A 19,747-nucleotide genomic window follows, 5' to 3' on the forward strand; every position below is an offset into this window, starting at 1 on the left:
TTTTTATTTCCTAAAGGGAGTGACAACTCAAAAGTTGAATTGCTTGGGTACTCTGATTCAAATTGGTGTGATGACAAGTTCGATCGAAAGAGTATTGTAGGTTATTTTTTATGTATGGAGGAGCACCAATCTCTTGGTGTTCAAAGAAGGAATCTATGTTGGCTTTATCCTCATATGAGGATGAGTATATTGTAGTTTCAATGAGTGCTTGTCAAGTTGTATAGCTTGATACATTGATGCAAGAAATCAAGGTGAAGAAATCAAGAAAAGTCAAGCTATTTATGGATAACAAATCAACAATAGACTTAACTAAACATCTTGCTACACATGGAAGGAGTAAACACATAGAAACATGATTTCACTTTCTGAGAGATCAAGTGAATAAAGGAAAATTGGTCTTGGAGTATTGCAAGACAGAATGAAGACATTTTTACTAAGGCCTTTAAGGGAGAAAATTCAGTGATCTAAGAAATATGTTAGGAGTTATCTCTTTAAGTCATTCAAATTAAGGATGAGTGTTGTTACTTAATTTGATGGACGCAAGAAGAGTGTCATCCAGTCTTAGACTTGGATTGTTCAGTGTGGCTTGTCCAGTCTAAGTCTTGGACTTGTACAGTAAGTGTTGTCCACCGTGTGTGGTCCAATTAGTTAGTGTTTGGCATGTAATTAGTTAGTTAGATTTTTATGTCTATATGTGTGATGTATAAAAACACGTTTGAATAATCAAGAAAGAAATTACATTTTCTTCTCTCGTCTATCTTCTTTCTTAATTAGTGTGTGGGGTTTATTTTCATTCATAATTGTTCCTAGAAACAATTTGATTGTTTAAAGTTTTTTGAATTTTCTTATGTTACAACTTTTAGTCTCTAATGTTAGAGTGTGTTGTAAAATGATGTGATAACCTTTCAAATTGTCAACTATAATCTTTTCTAATTATTTAATGTGATTTGTTTTCTAGAGGTTAAAACTTATTGTCTTATGTAAAGATAAATTAGACTTATATCAATTTTTTAATATGAAAAAGGTGTTTTAGTAGACAAACAAGGATAAGTTAAACTTTCAAATAGTTCATACCAAATCTAAAAGTAAAACCTATAAAAGATAACAAATTAAACTTAAAACTTGAATTTTTTAAAACAAATTAAACCTATTTAAGCAAAATCTTATTTTTTATGGTTTATTTCCATCCTTTTTTAAGTTAGAGGAGATAAATTTATTTTATTACATTAATTATAACTACATTAATATGAAAAAGAATACAATCATAATTGTGAGAATCAACCTAATATCTTAATATTCTTGCTACCTTATGAGTAATAAAAATATTTTTATTTGCATACGTTAATTGTTAAAATGTTAGTTTTGTTAGCAAAGGAAATTGAATTCATGACTCTTTTCTTCTTTTCTTTTTTCTTAATTATCTAACTTATCTTATACCTTGTATGAACCATAATATTACCTTGCCTCTTAATTAACTAAACTCACCCTTGAGTTGTTAATAAATGGAAATAAAATATTACAATTTGCTATAAAGAAACTGAAATTAGAGAGACCCGTCCGCCAGAGACCAAGTGATGTTTTATTAGTTTGCAATTTGTTTCGATGATCACATTGCTGAGACCCATAGCTTGAATCCATTCGAGGCTTTTTGAAGGGCGAAAGCTTCAGCTCCAGCAGGTCTATTTCCATCCTAACACACGATTCACGCGAAATTAAGAAAATCATAGGCATATGAATCTACGTGGGTTCACAAAATTCGTAAGTTAAATGAATTTAGTATGAGTTATAGACCAACTCATTTACTTGAATAGAAAATATTTTTAATTGACCTGCAATTTTTTAAACAAATTTATGCAGAATTTTTGGAATAAACTTGATCTCTTTGTCTCTTCATATATGAGGTTTGTGTTAGCATATATTTTTTTCCTTAAAAAACATTTTAATAAATTACATTTATACGTATTAAAAATCATAACATACTGAAATACTCTTATAAAATACACACGTGGATTTTTTTATGCTTATACACATTAGTTTATGCATAAATTAACATTTTTTTTTATTACAGTCTTAAATAAATTTATCAAATATAAATTCATTTAAATGAGGATTTAAGTGACTTCATTTATTTAACTACAAACTTAACTAAAGCACTATATGTGTTTCATTATCAATATACAATTGTTAAGTGTGTGCTGAAAATGAAATAAAAAAATAAAATAATAATTACGAAAAACTGAAATCAAGTTTACTTTTTAGATGGAAAAATATTAAAATGACAAAATATTTATTTAATATTATATATAAATATTATTTAATACATTTCTTATTATATTTTTTTAGTTAGACAGAAGGGTTAAATTAATAAATTATTTATTTTTATCCACTTCTATAAGAAACTAAGTCCTACTATAATAAATGAAAATAAATTAATATATAAAAATAACGATTTTTATTTTTTTAAGTCAGTCCATCTAAAATTCTACTTTATTTAATTATTTGACTCACATTTGAATATAAACACATACACAATTGGTAGAATTTTAGATTGAGTGACTTGTTTATTTTTGAAAAAAAATAATTTAAAATCGTTATTTCATATTTATATTTATATATGAACACATGCAAATTCTAATATAGGAAAGTAGATGATATTATACGATTAATTACCAGTGGTTCCTTAATAAGATTCCTTTATTGCCATTTGCCTTTTTAAGTATTATTATTAAAACCCTTTTGCATAGAATCGAAGACCTTAAACAATCCTTTCCTCTCACTACACCAAAATATAAATGTGATTTAGCTTACAGCATCAGTTCACATGATCTTGGTTTAGTTGCTTAGGTCATTTGTAATATTCAATGAGGACCAATTAAAGCTTTCGGGAATCTCGACCATAATATTACTGTTTACTTGCCCTGCGGGGAAGGAATAAACATGCTGAATCAGGGCATGTGATCTTGGGGATAAGAAATGGGCAACGTGTACACCCTAACCATGAACCAGAAATTCAAAGTTCAATGCTACAATGATTTAATTTTTTTTTAATTCAAATTTTTAAGATTCTCGCCTCCCCAGTAAGTCAGTAACCATAGCTTACTTAATTCTTTCCTTACACAATTTTTTATATCGAGATTTGATCATAAATTCTTAGAATTAAATATAAAAAGTTATATTGTTCATATAATATCTTTTATGACTTATAGAGTATTACTTTTTTATTTTTATTATATTAACCAGTATATCTTATACTCTTTTTTTTTTCTTTTTATCTCTCTTTGTTATAAAAAATTGTTTAAATACAATTTTTAATATAAAAAATTTGTTGGCTGAATTCACTTTTGCTTCCGTTACTTAATTGATGTTTCGCATCTCGCTATCTATAAGTTTTTTATTCACATGACTCTTGTAAATTAGGTCACGGTCACTATTTTTCTTTCACTACATGTCACATTCACTATTCATTGCCTTTATATATGGTTCTTTTCTTAAGCAACAAGTAGAGAAAACAAAATAGATGCGCTTATGGGACTAATCCGAACTTATCCGATAAAATGTAATATTTAGATTCCAAATTATAAACACAAATTAAATGTTAGTTTTTTTAATCCAATCTGATTAAACCTATATCATAATCAGACTAGGATTGGAATATATAGCCCGGTCAAGTTTGGACTAACTTTGAGTTTGGATTTTGTGTTTTTTATTTCTTTTAATATAATTTTCAGAGGGATGAAACAAATCAAAGAAAAAGAGTCTGGAAAAAACATTAAGTTTAAAATATTTTAACTATTATCCATATCATTATTGTGTCATTAAGTGTAAACTATCAAGAAGTAAACTCATTAGGATCAAATTTTATTAGTGTAGATACACACAAAAATATCAGTAATTAATTTAATTAATATTCAACTGATAAAATTATATGTTATAAAACTTAAAATTAGTTTAAAGGAAACCATGAACGATGTGGTTGTGTGCTGGCATGGTATGCAGCAATATTATATATGTTTCACACATATTGTGTTTGAGACTGATAGTTTGCTGCTTTATCAAGCTTGAAATTAATAAACACACAAGTTCTGGAAGATCTTACTTCACAAACATAATAAAGGAGTGCAGATATATGAGCTCTGGTGAAGTGTGGCATTTGCATACGAGAAGAACTGGAAATAGAGTGGTCGATAAATTATTCTAACTAGCTTTTAGTTTTTCTGATTTGTACTGGATGGAGCTTTCACATCATGAGATAGATTCCCATGTTATATCCAATGTACAAAATTTACAATCTGTGTTATGAATAAAATAATAACATCCAATTCATTCCTTTTTTTTTCTAAAAAAAAAAAAACCGTGATGAGGTCATACAGAACCAGATAAATACTGAGAGATTATATATATATATTAGTGATAATTAATTATACAAGTGAATTTGATATTATATTTTAATTTAAAATTTTAAGGTTTAAATTTATAGATTATTTTTTCATTTATACGATGTTTAATTTTTTTTATTCAATGTAAAATTTTATCTCATTATTGTATTTCAACCAAAAATACATTTTGAATAGTATAAATATAAATAAATGGGAAATATTAATTTTTTTTAAAGTCACATCCTCTTTTAAAACTTAAGTTACATGACTTTTTTTTAATTTAAAATTGAATAGTCAGTTCACACATGCACACCGAATATTTATAAATGACAGCTCATTAAATTATATTTAAATGATTAAAATAAAAATAAAAATACACATATATAATGTTTTAAAATAATATTTTACTTTTGATCTTCCATATATACATAATTATCGAACAAGTCAAATTATTCTCATTATATTTGTCCCTTAATAAGTTAATTTCTATTATAACTATGTTGTGGAAATTTTGGTGAGCATGGTGGAAGACCATGGATGACTTTATGGTGCAATGCACTAATGTGATACTGATCGCAACTTCTCACTTGTGGTGCTGTCAACGTTAGTGGGATATAGAGGATCTGCTGACCTGCCCACCTGAAAGTGATTGAAACAAATATAATGTGAAGGAACTCACTCAAACATGGCTTATACTAAATATATAGTTTTGGTAGTGCGTGTGCAATATTTTGACTTGGTGACCAGATATATATCCTTTATAATCCTTAAATAAATTGGGGGGCATGTGCAAAGTTTTTGCTATACGAGGATGCGCTTTGTAAGAGAATATATATATATATATCCTATGCTTGAGAGGAAAAGAACAAACAGCAAAATAAAAGATTACTATGCCTAATGCATTAGCTAACAGGTGATGTGGAATAATTTGATTTTTTTTAACTCTCCCGTTTATTAGAAAAAATAGATTTTAACTAATTCAAAGTTTGATATAGCTTTATTTTAGAAGATGAAAATATTAGAACAACCATTTATTTATATATATAGTCTAATAGATATGGAGGCAGCCTTCATAATTGGGAAAAATAATTATATAGTCCGGAACTGTGTGAACCTGATTAATATCCGCATGTTATGCAGGTAATTATATTCTTTATTTCAAAAAAATCATATAAATTAAGATTAATCAGACCATATAATTCCAGACTATATGAAATTTTCTGATAATTGGATAGACAAAAAATTGAGCATAAATCAGCCGAAGTATAAAGAATCGGATAAACCAGTAAATATCAATGGTTTAATGGTTTTGATTTTTTTTTATTTAATTGCTTTTTTTATCTCTAATTTAAATTTTGTACGCTTTTTTTTGCTTTGTCATTTTTCACTTAAAATTTGAAAATTAATTTTTTTATCTAAATATTTGAATTTATGATAAATTGAGATATTTTAGATAAAAAAGTAAGAAAATTAATAAAAATTGAAATATTTTGTAAACTTAGCGTGGCATGGACTTCGTCATTCATAAGGACTTTTAGTAAAGTGTTTGTCATACTATTCCCATCCACAAAACTATCACCATATCAATTTTTCATCCCTTTTCATTTTCTAAGCTAAAAAATACGCAAGACTTCAACAAGTACCCATTGTTTTAGGAAAACTATGGAAGAAGGAAATAAAAACAAGGGAAATAGTATTAAAATATCAATCTGTTATTGTTTATTTAAGAAAAAAAATTTCCTTTCCTTTTTTATTTTAGTATCTTAAAAAGTTAAATATTTTCTCATAAAAATTATTTTAATAAAAGATCAAATAATTTTATTTAAGAAAAAAATAATAGAGTAAAAGGTTTACTTTTATTAAACTTATTTTTTTAATTAATATAAAAATATTTATTAAACAAGTTATTTTTTATTTTCACTCATTCAACTTATCATTTCTATTGTATTTTACTTCTATCTTAATATTCCATATTTTTATTTCTTTCATCTCTAATTCACTTTTTAATTCAAACAAATTAGTAACGAAAATGACAAATGTGGTATTTTCTCTACTTAATTTTAATTAATTAATATTTCCTTTGCTTGTAAAAGAGAATGGTTATATATAATATACCTTGATTACTTGGAAAACTAAGCAATATATTAGCACGCGCACAAGTTTTCCTATGTTTGGAAAAGAGAAGGGTTATATTTACTTCAATTGCTTTCTAACTGAGAGCCCGTGGAACTGCCACTAACAGGTTCTGTCATCGGTGAAATTCATGAAGGATGGAGTTACAATTTGTCACCCAAATATTTCTATTAAGTGATCAAGATTTTATGTCCATGAGACAGATATATAGATGATTTATACTTTAATTACTTTGATTCTGTTTTGAACGTTTGTCGGGCAAAAAGGTAAGGAAGGTCGATGTCATATGTTCCCTTGTAACAAACTAGCTTAAGCTTAGTAAACTTCCATGGTTTCAAATATCACCTTCTAATCTAAGTATACTTTTCAACTTTACAACCAACCAGATATTTTCATGTCCAAAATTCATCTTCGTTACCATTATGTCTTTCTTCTTTTTTTTCCTCCTTCTTCTGTAGGCATCTAGATTCTAGGATTCTAAAAATTGATAAAAAAAAAAAATTAAAAAAGTTCAATATGAAAGGAATTGATTAGTAGAGAATCTTACCGAATAATATAGTTGTAGGGATATTACTGGAAAAAGTGTATACATAGGACATACTTTTGGGTTAGGGATGAAGTAAAGTTGGGACCCAAATGCAGCTCAAAAGCCATAGAATAGATTAGGGTAGTTATATATGTTATGCAGCATCCTCGTGCAGGTAATATTATAATGGTTCTACATTATTGCTTCAACACTGACCAAAAGCATCGATCATAGGTATGCAATGTGATATAATCTTTAAAGATTTGCCTTGTATTTTAAGATTAAACCTGTAATTCTAAAAGAGTGTTAGATCCTTATCCATTTGCTCAGGAAGGTAGAGAAATGGAAATTATTTTTGGCTCTTTATCGGTTTCCGCTAGGCCATAGACCAAATATCTGATTCTATAATATTGGTGAGTGGGTCCTGCCAACTGGACCAGGCTAGGTATTGACGTGAAAAAAGAGCAAAATAATAACAATAATTAACAACAATGGGGTGGTAATAATAATTACGTTAATGGAAAGCCGAATTTAGAAAGCTAGTGTGGTTTTTATTGTTGAGCAATGGGTAGTGGGCTGGACCACACTAAAAGGATAGCCCTTAATTCGCAACGTCTCTAGCGTATGTAGGCCTAATTGAGATCATGTAGAAGAGTGCAGAAAGCAATTCCGGGAGTGCAGAGAATAATTGCCACCCATAAATCATCAATGGACTTGGAATGGCAACATGCACTTCCAATATTGTTTCTAGAATGATCATTCGGAAAATAATATGAGAAGTGCATGAAACAATTCCAGAAGTTCACATAAAAAAAAAACATCCTTTATTTGTTAGCTTAGCTACATGACTGTTTGCAAAATCTTGGTACTGTTTAGTTTGAAAAAGTAGAAAACAATAAAAAAAAAATGATATTTCGTGACTGAAAATAAAATTATTAATAGAGCATTTTTCAAACTAATTAAAACAGCATGAGTCTTCGTTCATCTTTTTGGAGTAAAATAAATATAAATATTTTATTTTTTGAGCTTACAGACTTTTCATTCCTTAGACTGAGGTTGTTAGGTATAAATTAGTTTTTAAATCTTTCTTCTTTCTAATATTGGTTTCTAAATTAGTTGGTAAAAGAATTTTTTTCCCCACATGTATTCTCCTTGAGACAATTTTATTTAAAGTACAATTGAACATTAAAGTAGATACTTCTTCTAACAAAGGTTTGAACCTTAATTTATCACGTTATGGAGAGAAACTAGCTCATTCTACTAAATCCTATATTGGTTAGTGTTGGGAAAAGATTTTTGTCCTTGTTTCCTAATTCTTTCTCGCAAGTCAATTACATAAGAATTTATTATATTTGTTTTATGAATTAATTAAAATGTATTTATAGTATAAATATTTTTTTATATTATCATTTAATCGTAGATCATGTTAAATTTATTGTGTTTTATAATAATTAATTTAAAACAACGAGACTTATCATCCCATTAGTTTGCACCCCATTTTTTTTTTGCTTCCTGCACCCCCTAGTTTATAATATTCTTGTGTTACCCTTTTTTTATTATAGACTTAATTATATTTTTGCCCTCATTTTTGTTGACGATATTTTACCTCCAATAGGTTAATTTGACATACTTTACTCCCAACATTTTAAAATGCTTACAAATTTTACCTTTCATTATTAAGCTAATGTGGCAGTTAAAATAATTGGATTTTTTTACCTTATTATTTTCACTTTTTGGTGAATTTTATGCCAGTTGTTTCATTATTTTGTCAAATTTTATCCCAATTTTTTTACTTTTAGTAAATTTTACCCTCAACTTTTATGCTTATGTAAGCATGTTAGGTCAGCTCAACGATAACTTTGGCTAAATGTATTTTTTTTAAAAAAATTACTAAATTCAAAATGTATAAGTTATTTATAAATGTTATTATCTTTTATGTATTACACACACACATATAGCATAGGAAGTGTGAAATATTATTAAAATTTAGTAGAGAAATTCCTACGATTTGATGCCTTAGATCCACCTATTCAATAAGCTGGTCTTGGTCTAGTCTTGTTTTCAAAAACATAGATTCCCTCCAACTTACAAGTAATCTTTGCAAGAACAACACATGGCCTAGCTGAGAGCCTTGACAATTTTACCAATTACGGGTGGTAAAGTGGGCTAGCCTGGTCAGTTTTGGTTTGCCACACCACTAGCCCGCCAAAAACGGGTCATGCACGGGCTGACCCGCCTTTTAATAGTGGGTTGAAAATCTTGACTTACTCCGGTTAGAGGTGGACTCGCATGTTAGTGAGTTGGTCTGCCAGAAATAAAAAGAAAAAAGAAAGTATTATTATCTTATTTCATAAAATTAACCCAAATGAACAAATTTAGTTAGAGAATGTAAAGTATATCAATTGTTTATCCTATATTTGATTTTAATATAAATTTTTCTATAGGTATTGGAGAAATTGAATTTATAAAAAATATTAAAAAAATAACAAAAATGTATTTTGATTTTTGAACAACACTATAAACTTTTAAAAAAATACAAAGTGACAACCCAAAGCCTAAATACCTATTAGTATTTATATATTTTTCTTAAAAATATATGTATGGCAAGCCGGCATGCCAACCTGCCTCACCTTGTTGTTGGCATGTCGGGTTGGCAGGTTAGGCGGCATGGGGACAATGTGGGCTGTCAAGTTGACCTTTTCTCTCCGATAGCCTCACCACTATTGTCTTTTACCACTCAATTTCACCTTATGAGTTCTTAAACAATAATCTTTAAGGATGGTTCCATTCAACAAGAAACAATAGAGAATGGTGATATGATAATTGATGCGTAAAATATGTTAGGTTTGCACAAGGAAAAATGTACCCTACGTCATTGTGGACTTGAAAGTCTGAATATCGAACTCAAAGGATTTAGTTGTTTCCAAATTAGTCAAGTTTATTAAATTAAAGTAGAGATGATTAAACATAATATTTCAATATTTTATGGTTTTTATTTTTATAAGAAAACAAATAAACGAATATAAAGAGAGGTTTGAGTGATGATAAGAATGATAAGGAGTTATGACTCAATAGTACCAATTTTCTCTCAATCCTAATCCTAATGAAATTTCTTTCCCAGGTAATTACCGATTTCCAAAATCAATTAAAGCTTATGATCAAAGTTAGAAGATATTCTTTGTCTTAAATCAATACCCCAATGATAGTGGATCTATCACTTTTAAGTCAAATGATAAATTCAATTCTATGATGATTAATTAAAGATTAACTAATCTATCAGAGATTATCCAAATAGTTTGATCTTACAATTTGGTGCAAAACATTATCTACCTAGACCTACCAATTACATGCAGATTGAGTATTAGAATGATTGGTTCCAAATAAATAGTAAAATAAGGAAGAAAGTTGATTAACAAAAAAAATGGAATTACATTAAGAATAAGGAGAATTAATAGTTACATCATAACCTCGGACTAGGGGACTAGCCGCTCATGATTAGAGCAACACTAACAATCCTATATAAAATAAATATAAACATACCAATAGGCAAGAACGATTGTCACAATCCATCCTAGTGGTGTTATCCATGCTTTTCAGATCTCAAAAGCTCTGAAGGTTCTCTCAAATTCAAAAAAAGAAAAGAAAAGAATAAAACTAAAATTGAATTTTACAAACTCTTGAGACCTATATATAGCTTCCTAAAAATATTTGTACAAAAGGCCTATTGCAGTTGTGGTGTGGTTGGAAGTGATGTTGAAGCCTTGGACCATTATGCATTGACTATGACCCTCTTGGTTGACCATGATTCTCATGATTTGATAATGACCATTGTGGGCTTATCATGACCATTATCAAATCCTTGTCGCTGTTTTGAAGAATTGTTATCATTTGACTTTAGCTAGACTGATTAGCATGATCGTGATAATGTATTATGACTATGATCAAGTGTAGAATTTTTAAATCTTCATAAAATTGGATTATTTTTAACTCTTTCACTCAATTAAACGATTGTACTTTTGTAATATAAACTAGTGTCCAAATATAAATTTTACCAACAAAATACATGCAAAATAACAAAAACTCACAAAATACTACTCACAAAATAGTTTATCATTAACTTTGCGGAACAAGAACAATAGAAGCAGAAACAACAAGAAGCTTAAGAGATTTTAATGAGACAATATCAAAGAAAGATGTATAAAACCAACAAAAGGAAATAAGACCAGAATTGACACTTTGTGAGTAAGAGAATATAAAATGAAGATGAACAAAGTTATTCAAACCATATTTTTTTATGAAGAATTATAACGATATCACTTCATCACGGTTTGATTATACTATAGACTATGCTATTCAAGTACACTTGTAACTTCTTATATCATATTTTTGACCGCGTAACTTCTCATATCGTTAATCACATTATAAGTATCGAAAGTATTTAATTAATAAATCAATAAAAAAAACCAACATCAAAAAATAATTTTCCTATATACGTCACGTACATAATAGATTTCTGATAGTACTTTTCATGTATTGTAATAGTGATTACTATTACAATAAAAGATTTACAAAATGAAAACGCACTTATATATTGGCGTTATATAGGTTTTTTTACCAAAGTACACACTCTCTCTCTATTCTTTTCCCAAAATACACTACTTTGAGTATTTATTCCCAAAGTACACCTGTTTGGGCAAACTTCAGGGAAGTCGGGTTCTCACACCCCGACTTCCGTTCTTCTATTTTTTTTTTTTTTTTATAAAAAAGTTTTTATATTATTAAAATTAAATATTATATTATATAAAATTATTTTTAAATAATTTGAAAATTAGTTATTTATTAAATTAATTTATGTAATATTATTTTATAATTTAATTTTGTTATTAAGAAAATGATATTATTAAATTTAAGTGTTTTTGTTATATTATTTAAATTATTTAAGATATTTTTTGGTGAATATATGTTTTAAAATTTAAATTTTGTATAATAATATATTTATTTTAGTAAATATTTATTTTGTATAATAATCTGAATTTTAAAATTTTTAATTTAACTATTTTACTAAATATAATTAGTTTGTTTATGTTTTTAGATTTAATTAAAAATGATAAAACTAAAGCTTTTAACAATTTATTTATATAAGAACATTATACTACGTCATCAATAAAATATTTAAACAATGACATTTGTCTAAGGAAAAACTAAGATGAGGATACATTAGGACAATTATTTCTGCTATGACCATGTTGCCGACAAAGTCCACATTTTTTTCTACTTGCTCGTTCATTTTCGTCTTCGTCCATCTCAGTAGGAATGCGAGTTGAAACGGGACGACCCTTTACAGTCCTCTTTCTCCTTGGATCAGGACCCCACTGATCTCCTTCATATTCTTGCCACATTGATTCGTGTGGCAATAAACCAAAGGAGTTGTCGTAGATGTGCAAAATGTGTTGTAAAGTGAATATCATCGGCACATAGGTCATGGGATCAACATTGACAGATTTACAGGCAGCCATGACGTGAGAACACGGTAAATGTTTAGCCTGAAATTCACCACAATCACACTTTTGGGATTGTAACATTACTCTAAACCTTCCAGGTGGTCTGGGTGTTTCAAGTGGGGATTGAGTCTCGGTTATAATAAAAGTGTGATTGTGTCTGTCGAATTCATTTACAATGTGTGTATTAGATTCTTGTTGACCACTATTGATTGCATCGAAGACGACTTCAGAATACTGTGAGCCGGAGTTGATCATTGCCTGAGTTTGTCGACCTCTATTAGCAAAGAGTTGTGCGGTCTTGAAATAGGTCTCCTCAACCAATGATGACACCGGCAAATGTCTTGTGTTTTTGAACATGGAATTAACAGACTCCGACAAATTGGTAGTCATATGTCCCCAACGCTTCCCCTCATCAAAGCATTGTACCCATTTTTGTTTGGGTAATTGATCAAGCCATTCAGCTGCACTTGGCTTATTCGCACGAATATCCCCAAGATGTCGCCAGTGCATCTTCTTTGTGTATGCGTACCCTGTAAATATTTAATCAATGTATTATGTTATAAAATTTGATTGAAAGAAAATTATAACGAATAAATAAAATAGATTCTCACCAGCCAACATAAGTGGTTTCTTTAAATGTTTGCAGTTTGAGTTACCACGAAGAAAGTTTTGTGCAATGTGGCGCAGGCAAAAGAAATGGGATGTGTCCTGGACCCATAAGTTACTTGGGTTGTTGTAGGCACTTATAATTGAGGGGTGTCGGTCTGAAATAAGAGAAATGTTAATTTGCGGAGTAACATGTCTTCTCAAATTCTTTAGAAAAAACCCCCAAGCTGAAGTTGTCTCCCCTTCTACAATGGCATAGGCAATCGGGAAGATATGGTTAGCTCCATCTTGTGCGGTAGCTATCAACAGTGTGCCAGTATACTTTCCGTAAAGCCATGTACCGTCTACTTGTACAATGGGTTTGCAATATGCAAAACCATTAATGCATGGACCAAATGACCAAAAGACACGTTTAAACAATCTTTTGCCCGGTACTATTTCTCCCCCCTCATACAAGGATTCTGTTTGAGCAGCGACCACAGTCCCGGGAACACAAGATTGCAAAGCTCCGAAAAGTTTTGGCAGTTTGGCATATGATTCTTCCCAGTTTCCATGAATCATCTCCAATGCTTTTTGCTTTGCTAACCATGTCTTCTTGTAGGATGGGGTATAATTCATGAACGTTTTAATCTCTGCAATCAATGTCTTGATGGAGACAGTTGGGTTTGTTTTGACAATTGGTTGGATGATCTGTGCTATGACGTGTTTGTCGAGTTGGCGATGATCTTGTGTAAGCATCGGCACGAGACAAGTGTGATGACCTCTGATACTCTTGATAATCCATTTGTTATGCCTCTTTGAATTGCATGCGCCCAAGCTCCATGTACAACCATTTTCATGTAACTTGCAGACGAAGTGTATCCTTCTTTGGTCAGAGTAAATTGTTCTGCAATCAAAATGATTTCTGATGTTGTATTCTTTGATTGCTCGAATACATTGTGATTTGTCATCGAAGGTCATGCCAACCTCGAGTACACCGACTGATGGTTGTACATTGTGTTGCTGATGAACAAAATGGGGTCGATCAATATAGTGTGGTAGGTGGTCAAAGTTCAAGTCTACTGGACACCTAGGTTGCTGATATTGCAACGGAGGTGACGGAGGTGTCGTTGGTCTGCCAACACCCTCGTCATCGGTTTGGTCATCACTTTGGTCATCGCTTTGCTGATTGATGTGATCAAAGAATTGTTGATCCTCATCCTCAGTAAAATCATCCATGTTTTCATGATGAAATCGTATAATAGGATCTTCGTTAGCAATGGGATGTTCATCTCGGTTTGATGTTTGCGTTTGTGGTAGTTGTGAAGGTGGCGTAAAGGGGGATGAAGGATGGTTTTGTTGGTCAAAGGAGGTTTGTTGGCCATGAAAAAAGGAATCATTCTCGGATAATATTTGTGTGTATGAAGTATAAATGTCAAAGGGGTCTTGTGATTCAAGGTTGTTGTATGAAGATACTGGATTATTGAGGTCTATGTTGTTGTACGGTAACTGTTGTGGAGGCGGTAGTTGTAGTTGTGGACATGAGGGTTGTGGAGACGATGGTTGTGGTTGAGAAATAAGCTCAGTAACAACATAGAATTCGGCAGAATTCAATTGTGGATTCTGGATAATTGTTTCCATCGCGCCTCTAAGATCATCATTGTCGAATAGTTGAGCCGAAATAAAACGTGTCTGACCGAGATGAATTGAAATAGGGACACGAAATAACAATTGAGCAACTTGTTCAGTTGCTCGAGTAGGAAGACGATTGTTAATTTTTCGAATGAATTGTGTAAACGTAATAGAACGACTGGCGTAAAAAAATATTGGGGTCGTACATTGGTACGTCGATCCTTGAACTGGATCGTCTACAATGTGACCACTGTGGTAAATGAGGGTCGGAATTTCTTTAGGTGGAGCCATGGTGGTGCTTATGGGATATGAGTGGAAATGGTGTGAGAGTTACAAATCGAGTTTTGTTTTGTGAGAAAATTGTTGTGTGTGATATGTTGTTGTCAAATGGTAATATTATATATAGGCTGAGAAAGTTTAGTACCAGAGTTAGATTGTAATGTTAGGTGGGAGAGTTAGATTGGAAGGTTAGGTTGGGAGAGTTAGTTACGAGGGTTAGATGGGAGGGTTAGGTGGGAGTGTTAGATTTGAAGGTTAGATGGGAGAGTTAGATTGGAAGGTTAGGTGGGAGAGTTAGTTACGAGTGTTAGATTGGAAGGTTAGGTAAGATAGTTAGATCGGAAGGTTAGATGAGATAGTTAGATCGGAAGGTTAGATGGGAGGGTTAGGCAGCAAAGTTAGTTACGACGGTTAGGTAGGACATTAAGTGCATGTGAGTAATTTAGTGTACACATGTGAGTGAACAGTATGCAACCTCACACATTAATATACATGACAGACTGTTCGTTTAATCATGATTGTTGACCGCAGTGTTCTGTATCGCATGCCAAGGTCACATGGATTGTTCAGAAACATGTTAATGGGATAAACATACGCATGTGAGTGAACAGTGTGCAACACCAAACTTCAAAGCATCTCTGAAATGATGCATATGTAGACTATTATTACTGAAGTAAATTAAAAATAACAACTTCAAAGCATGCAACAACTACAACTAGATAATAAAGACGGAGAAAAACTTCAATGCAATACAACAACAAAATATGTTAAATTATTCATTCTAATTTCATGGTATTCTCCAGCTTTTGCTCCATGTCGGCCCAACTTAGGTCATTAACTTGAGTAGGTGATAATGAATTATGAACATCAACTTTAAGTTCCATACATATTACACTTCTCATATTGAGAAATGTATGAAACATGCATGAGACACCTTCTTCGTCAATAGTTTGAATTGCCCTATATTGAACTTCACCATTTAATTGATATACAGGACAACGATACCAAAAGGTATTAATTATAGGCGTAACACCATTATCTGTAATTGATGACTGTATTGCAGTGATTATATTTGGCAGCGTCATTGTTGGATTCAAGAGTAACGACTTTGTGTTGTCACCTCTGAAAATTGCATTTGCACTTGAACTTTGAATGATTTCACCATTGATATAAACGTACACACAAATAGGCTCAGACCTCATTGCTAGCCCTCTCTGTTTTCTCTCACAATTTGATTAGACACAACAGTGCAAAGTATTAGGTGACATGGTAGGTTTATATATGCAATCAATCACGGGTCCATGGTTCACGTGAATTAGAATCTCGATGCATCACAGTACCACAGTCGTGTTAATGTGCTTTGGAATCTCGAGGCCTTACAACGAGACAAAATATAAATGTGGTTTGGAATCTCGAGGCATTACAATTACATTAAGTGTAATGTTGAGGCCATGTGAAATGTTGAGAACAAAGCTAATGCGGTTATCGTACGCATGTGGGTGAATAGTGTGCACGAAAATGTCATTGGTTCACGTGCATTAGAATCTCGATGTGTGACAGTACCACAGTTGATGTTAATGTGCTTTGGAATCTCGAGGCCTTGCAACGAGACAATTTATAAATGTGCTTTGGATTCTCGAGACATTTATAATTACCTTAACGTACGCATGCGGGTGAACAGTGTGCACGAAACTTTAGTGATTCACGTGAATTAGAATCTCGATGCACCACAGTACCATAGTCATGTTAACGTGCTTTGGAATCTCGAGGCCTTGCAACGAGACAAATTATAAATGTGCTTTGGAATCTCGAGGCACTACAGTTATCTTAAGTGTATTTGTGCTTGCAAAACCGAACATAGTGTAAATAATAAATAGATGAGAGGTGCATGTCAATACCACATGTACATCACCCAACTTCAAATTTTATATCATTTGTATTCGGTTTACCATTTGACATCATTCTCATGGATGATAAACCTCTATTGCGTCATCAACATGTTCATCGTTCACGTACTACGATTAATGAGTTAATCACTTCCTATTACCATACAATACCTGAACCAGAACCACAAATTATACAATTATTATCGTCTACCGGGTTCCAACATATTGCCTTAATCAAACAGTGTAAAATTGATCCTGCATTGATCACTGCATTGGTTGAACGATGGAGGCCTGAAACACATACCTTTCACCTGCCATGGGGAGAGTGCACCATCACACTCGAAGATGTTGCACTTCATCTAGGCATTAGAGTCGATGGTCGTGTTGTGACTGGACCTAGCTTCTTACATTGGGATGAGTTATGCCACGAGTTACTAGGGGAAGTCCCTCCCGAAAATGCACGTAAAGGAGCCGCACTGAAGCTAACATGGTTGCTAAACATGTTGCGTGCACCATTGCCTGAAGAACCAACAACGCACCAACTACAATGCAGGTGTAGAGCTTACATAATGTACATGATTGGCGGTGCTTTAATTCCTGATAAATCTGGAAATAGAGTTCATTTAATGTATTTGAACCTATTACGTGATTTGAACAAGACAAAAAAATATAGTTGGGGTTCGGCTTGCTTAGCAAACCTGTATAGAGAACTATGTCGAGCATCATCGGAGGTTGGTAAATCTATGGGTGGTTGTGTCATACTATTGCAGCCATGGGCTTGGTACCACATGCCTTTTATTGCACCAAGAGTCCCACGACCAGAAACAACTTTTCCACTGGCTAAAAGGTTATTTACATATAGCGAAATGTAAATTTTTTTATTTCAATGACGTGTATTATAACATTACAATGAATACTGATTATGTATGTTTTACATTTTAGATGGAGTGGTGGTAGATTAGAATATAGGGCCACACCGCATGGTGACTTAGTCGGATATAGGTCTCGTATAGATCATATGGAGAGCCATGAGGTATGATACTATCATGATCTGCACCTTAAATATAAACATACATACTAACATGTTGCCTTGTTGGCATATATTTCAGTTTTCTTGGATCCCATATAGAGGATTTGAAGAACACCTACCCAGATGTGCATATAGAGACATGGAGATTTGGTCTGCATGTACTGCAATTATTTGTTTCTCGATTGTCGAATGGCATCAAACAAATCGAGTGAAGCTACAGTTTGGACTACAACAAGATATCCCTGTTGATCCCATGAATCTTGATTTACTTCACCAAATTGACATGCGAGGCAATCATTACACTGATTGGATGGAATATCATGCGGAGTGGATTAATATCTGGAAAAACAAACACAACGATATTTTAGCTGGTCAATGGGTTGAAGGAATAGTGACACATACACCAACGTACATGGAATGGTATAGAAAAAACACTACTTTGTTCTTGTCTATTGAACAACAACTACATGATCCACGCACAACAATTACACAAAATGTTGCAAGGTCAGGTGTTGAACAAACACATTTTGAAATTCCACATCCTCAGTCAATGTATTCTACTCCTTCACCTGTTCATCAAACTTTTGGCCACACTGGCGAGTCAGTCACCGCAACCACCCATGAATGGATGACCGATTTATTTGGCGTCGATTTCAATACACCAAATTCAGCGACATCATATTTAGCTACTTTACAACAGTTCGATGCACCGCATTCGTTAGGAGAACAAGGTGAAAGTTCTTCAGCTGCAACAACCAACATTGAAAATACTAACATAGAACAACAACATGATCATGACGTGGAAGAACCAGTCATACTGGAAAGAAGAAATCCTCGACGTAATCGGCGTCCACCACCTTGTGGGACTGGTCATCGTCTTGGTCATTGAACGTCAGAGAATCCAAAAAAAATTATTTAGTGCACCAGTTCCATCGACTAACACCTCAAAATACAAGTACAAAATAAAAAAAAAAACTATGATTTGGACCCTTGCAACTATGTTTAAGAGCCCATGTTCTGCATTTTTTTAAAATTATGTCCAACACATTAATAATGTTTGTGACTCATTTTTTCTATAGTTTGAACGTCAAAGAATCCAAAAAAAATTATTTCGTGCACCAGTTCCATCGAATAGCACCTCAAAATACAAGTACAAAATCAAAAAAACTATGATTTGGACCCTTACAACTATGCTTAAGAGCCAATGTTCTGCATTTCTTTAAAATTATGTCCAACACATTAATGATGTGTGTGCCTCATTTTTTCTATAGTTTGAACGTCAGAGAATCCAAAAAAAATTATTTCGTGCACCAGTTCCATCGACTAGCACCTCAAAATACAAGTACAAAATCAAAAAAACTATGATTTGGACCCTTGCAACTATGTTTAAGAGCCCATGTTCTGCATTTCTTTAAAATTATGTCCAACACATTAATGATGTTTGTGACTCATTTTTTCTATAGTTTGAACGTCAAAGAATCCAAAAAAAATTATTTCGTGCACCAGTTCCATCGACTAGCACCTCAAAATACAAGTACAAAATCAAAAAAACTATGATTTGGACCCTTACAACTATGCTTAAGAGCCCATGTTCTGCATTTCTTTAAAATTATGTTCAACACATTAATGATGTGTGTGCCTCATTTTTTCTATAGTTTGAACGTCAGAGAATCCAAAAAAAATTATTTCGTGCACCAGTTCCATCGACTAGCACCTCAAAATACAAGTACAAAATCAAAAAAACTATGATTTGGACCCTTGCAACTATGTTTAAGAGCCCATGTTCTGCATTTTTTTAA

The 19,747-nt window shown here is 31.9% G+C and overlaps 1 protein-coding gene across 1 annotated transcript; it reads right to left on the reverse strand.

Annotated features, from left to right (window-relative positions):
• Positions 1-12,175: 12,175 nt before the first annotated feature.
• LOC106795206 (uncharacterized) lies at positions 12,176-15,216 on the reverse strand. The gene is made up of 2 exons (XM_014764207.3): positions 13,148-15,216; positions 12,176-13,066 (listed from the first exon to the last, which is right to left on the reverse strand). The coding sequence occupies exons 1-2, from the start codon at positions 15,042-15,044 to the stop codon at positions 12,237-12,239; spliced, it is 2,727 nt and encodes a 908-aa protein (XP_014619693.1). The 5' UTR covers positions 15,045-15,216; the 3' UTR covers positions 12,176-12,236.
• Positions 15,217-19,747: the final 4,531 nt, after the last annotated feature.

Source organism: Glycine max, chromosome 1, assembly GCF_000004515.6.
Source record: "Glycine max cultivar Williams 82 chromosome 1, Glycine_max_v4.0, whole genome shotgun sequence".
Lineage (NCBI taxonomy): Eukaryota > Viridiplantae > Streptophyta > Magnoliopsida > Fabales > Fabaceae > Glycine > Glycine max.

Excerpts from the sequence above, each read along its gene's own strand:
- LOC106795206 (XM_014764207.3), bottom strand. The coding sequence starts at position 15,044 with ATGGCTCCACCTAAAGAAATTCCGACCCTCATTTACCACAGTGGTCAC. Across the intron at positions 13,067-13,147 it reads GAAACCACTTATGTTGGCTG|GGTACGCATACACAAAGAAG; the intron begins GTGAGAATCTAT and ends AAATATTTACAG.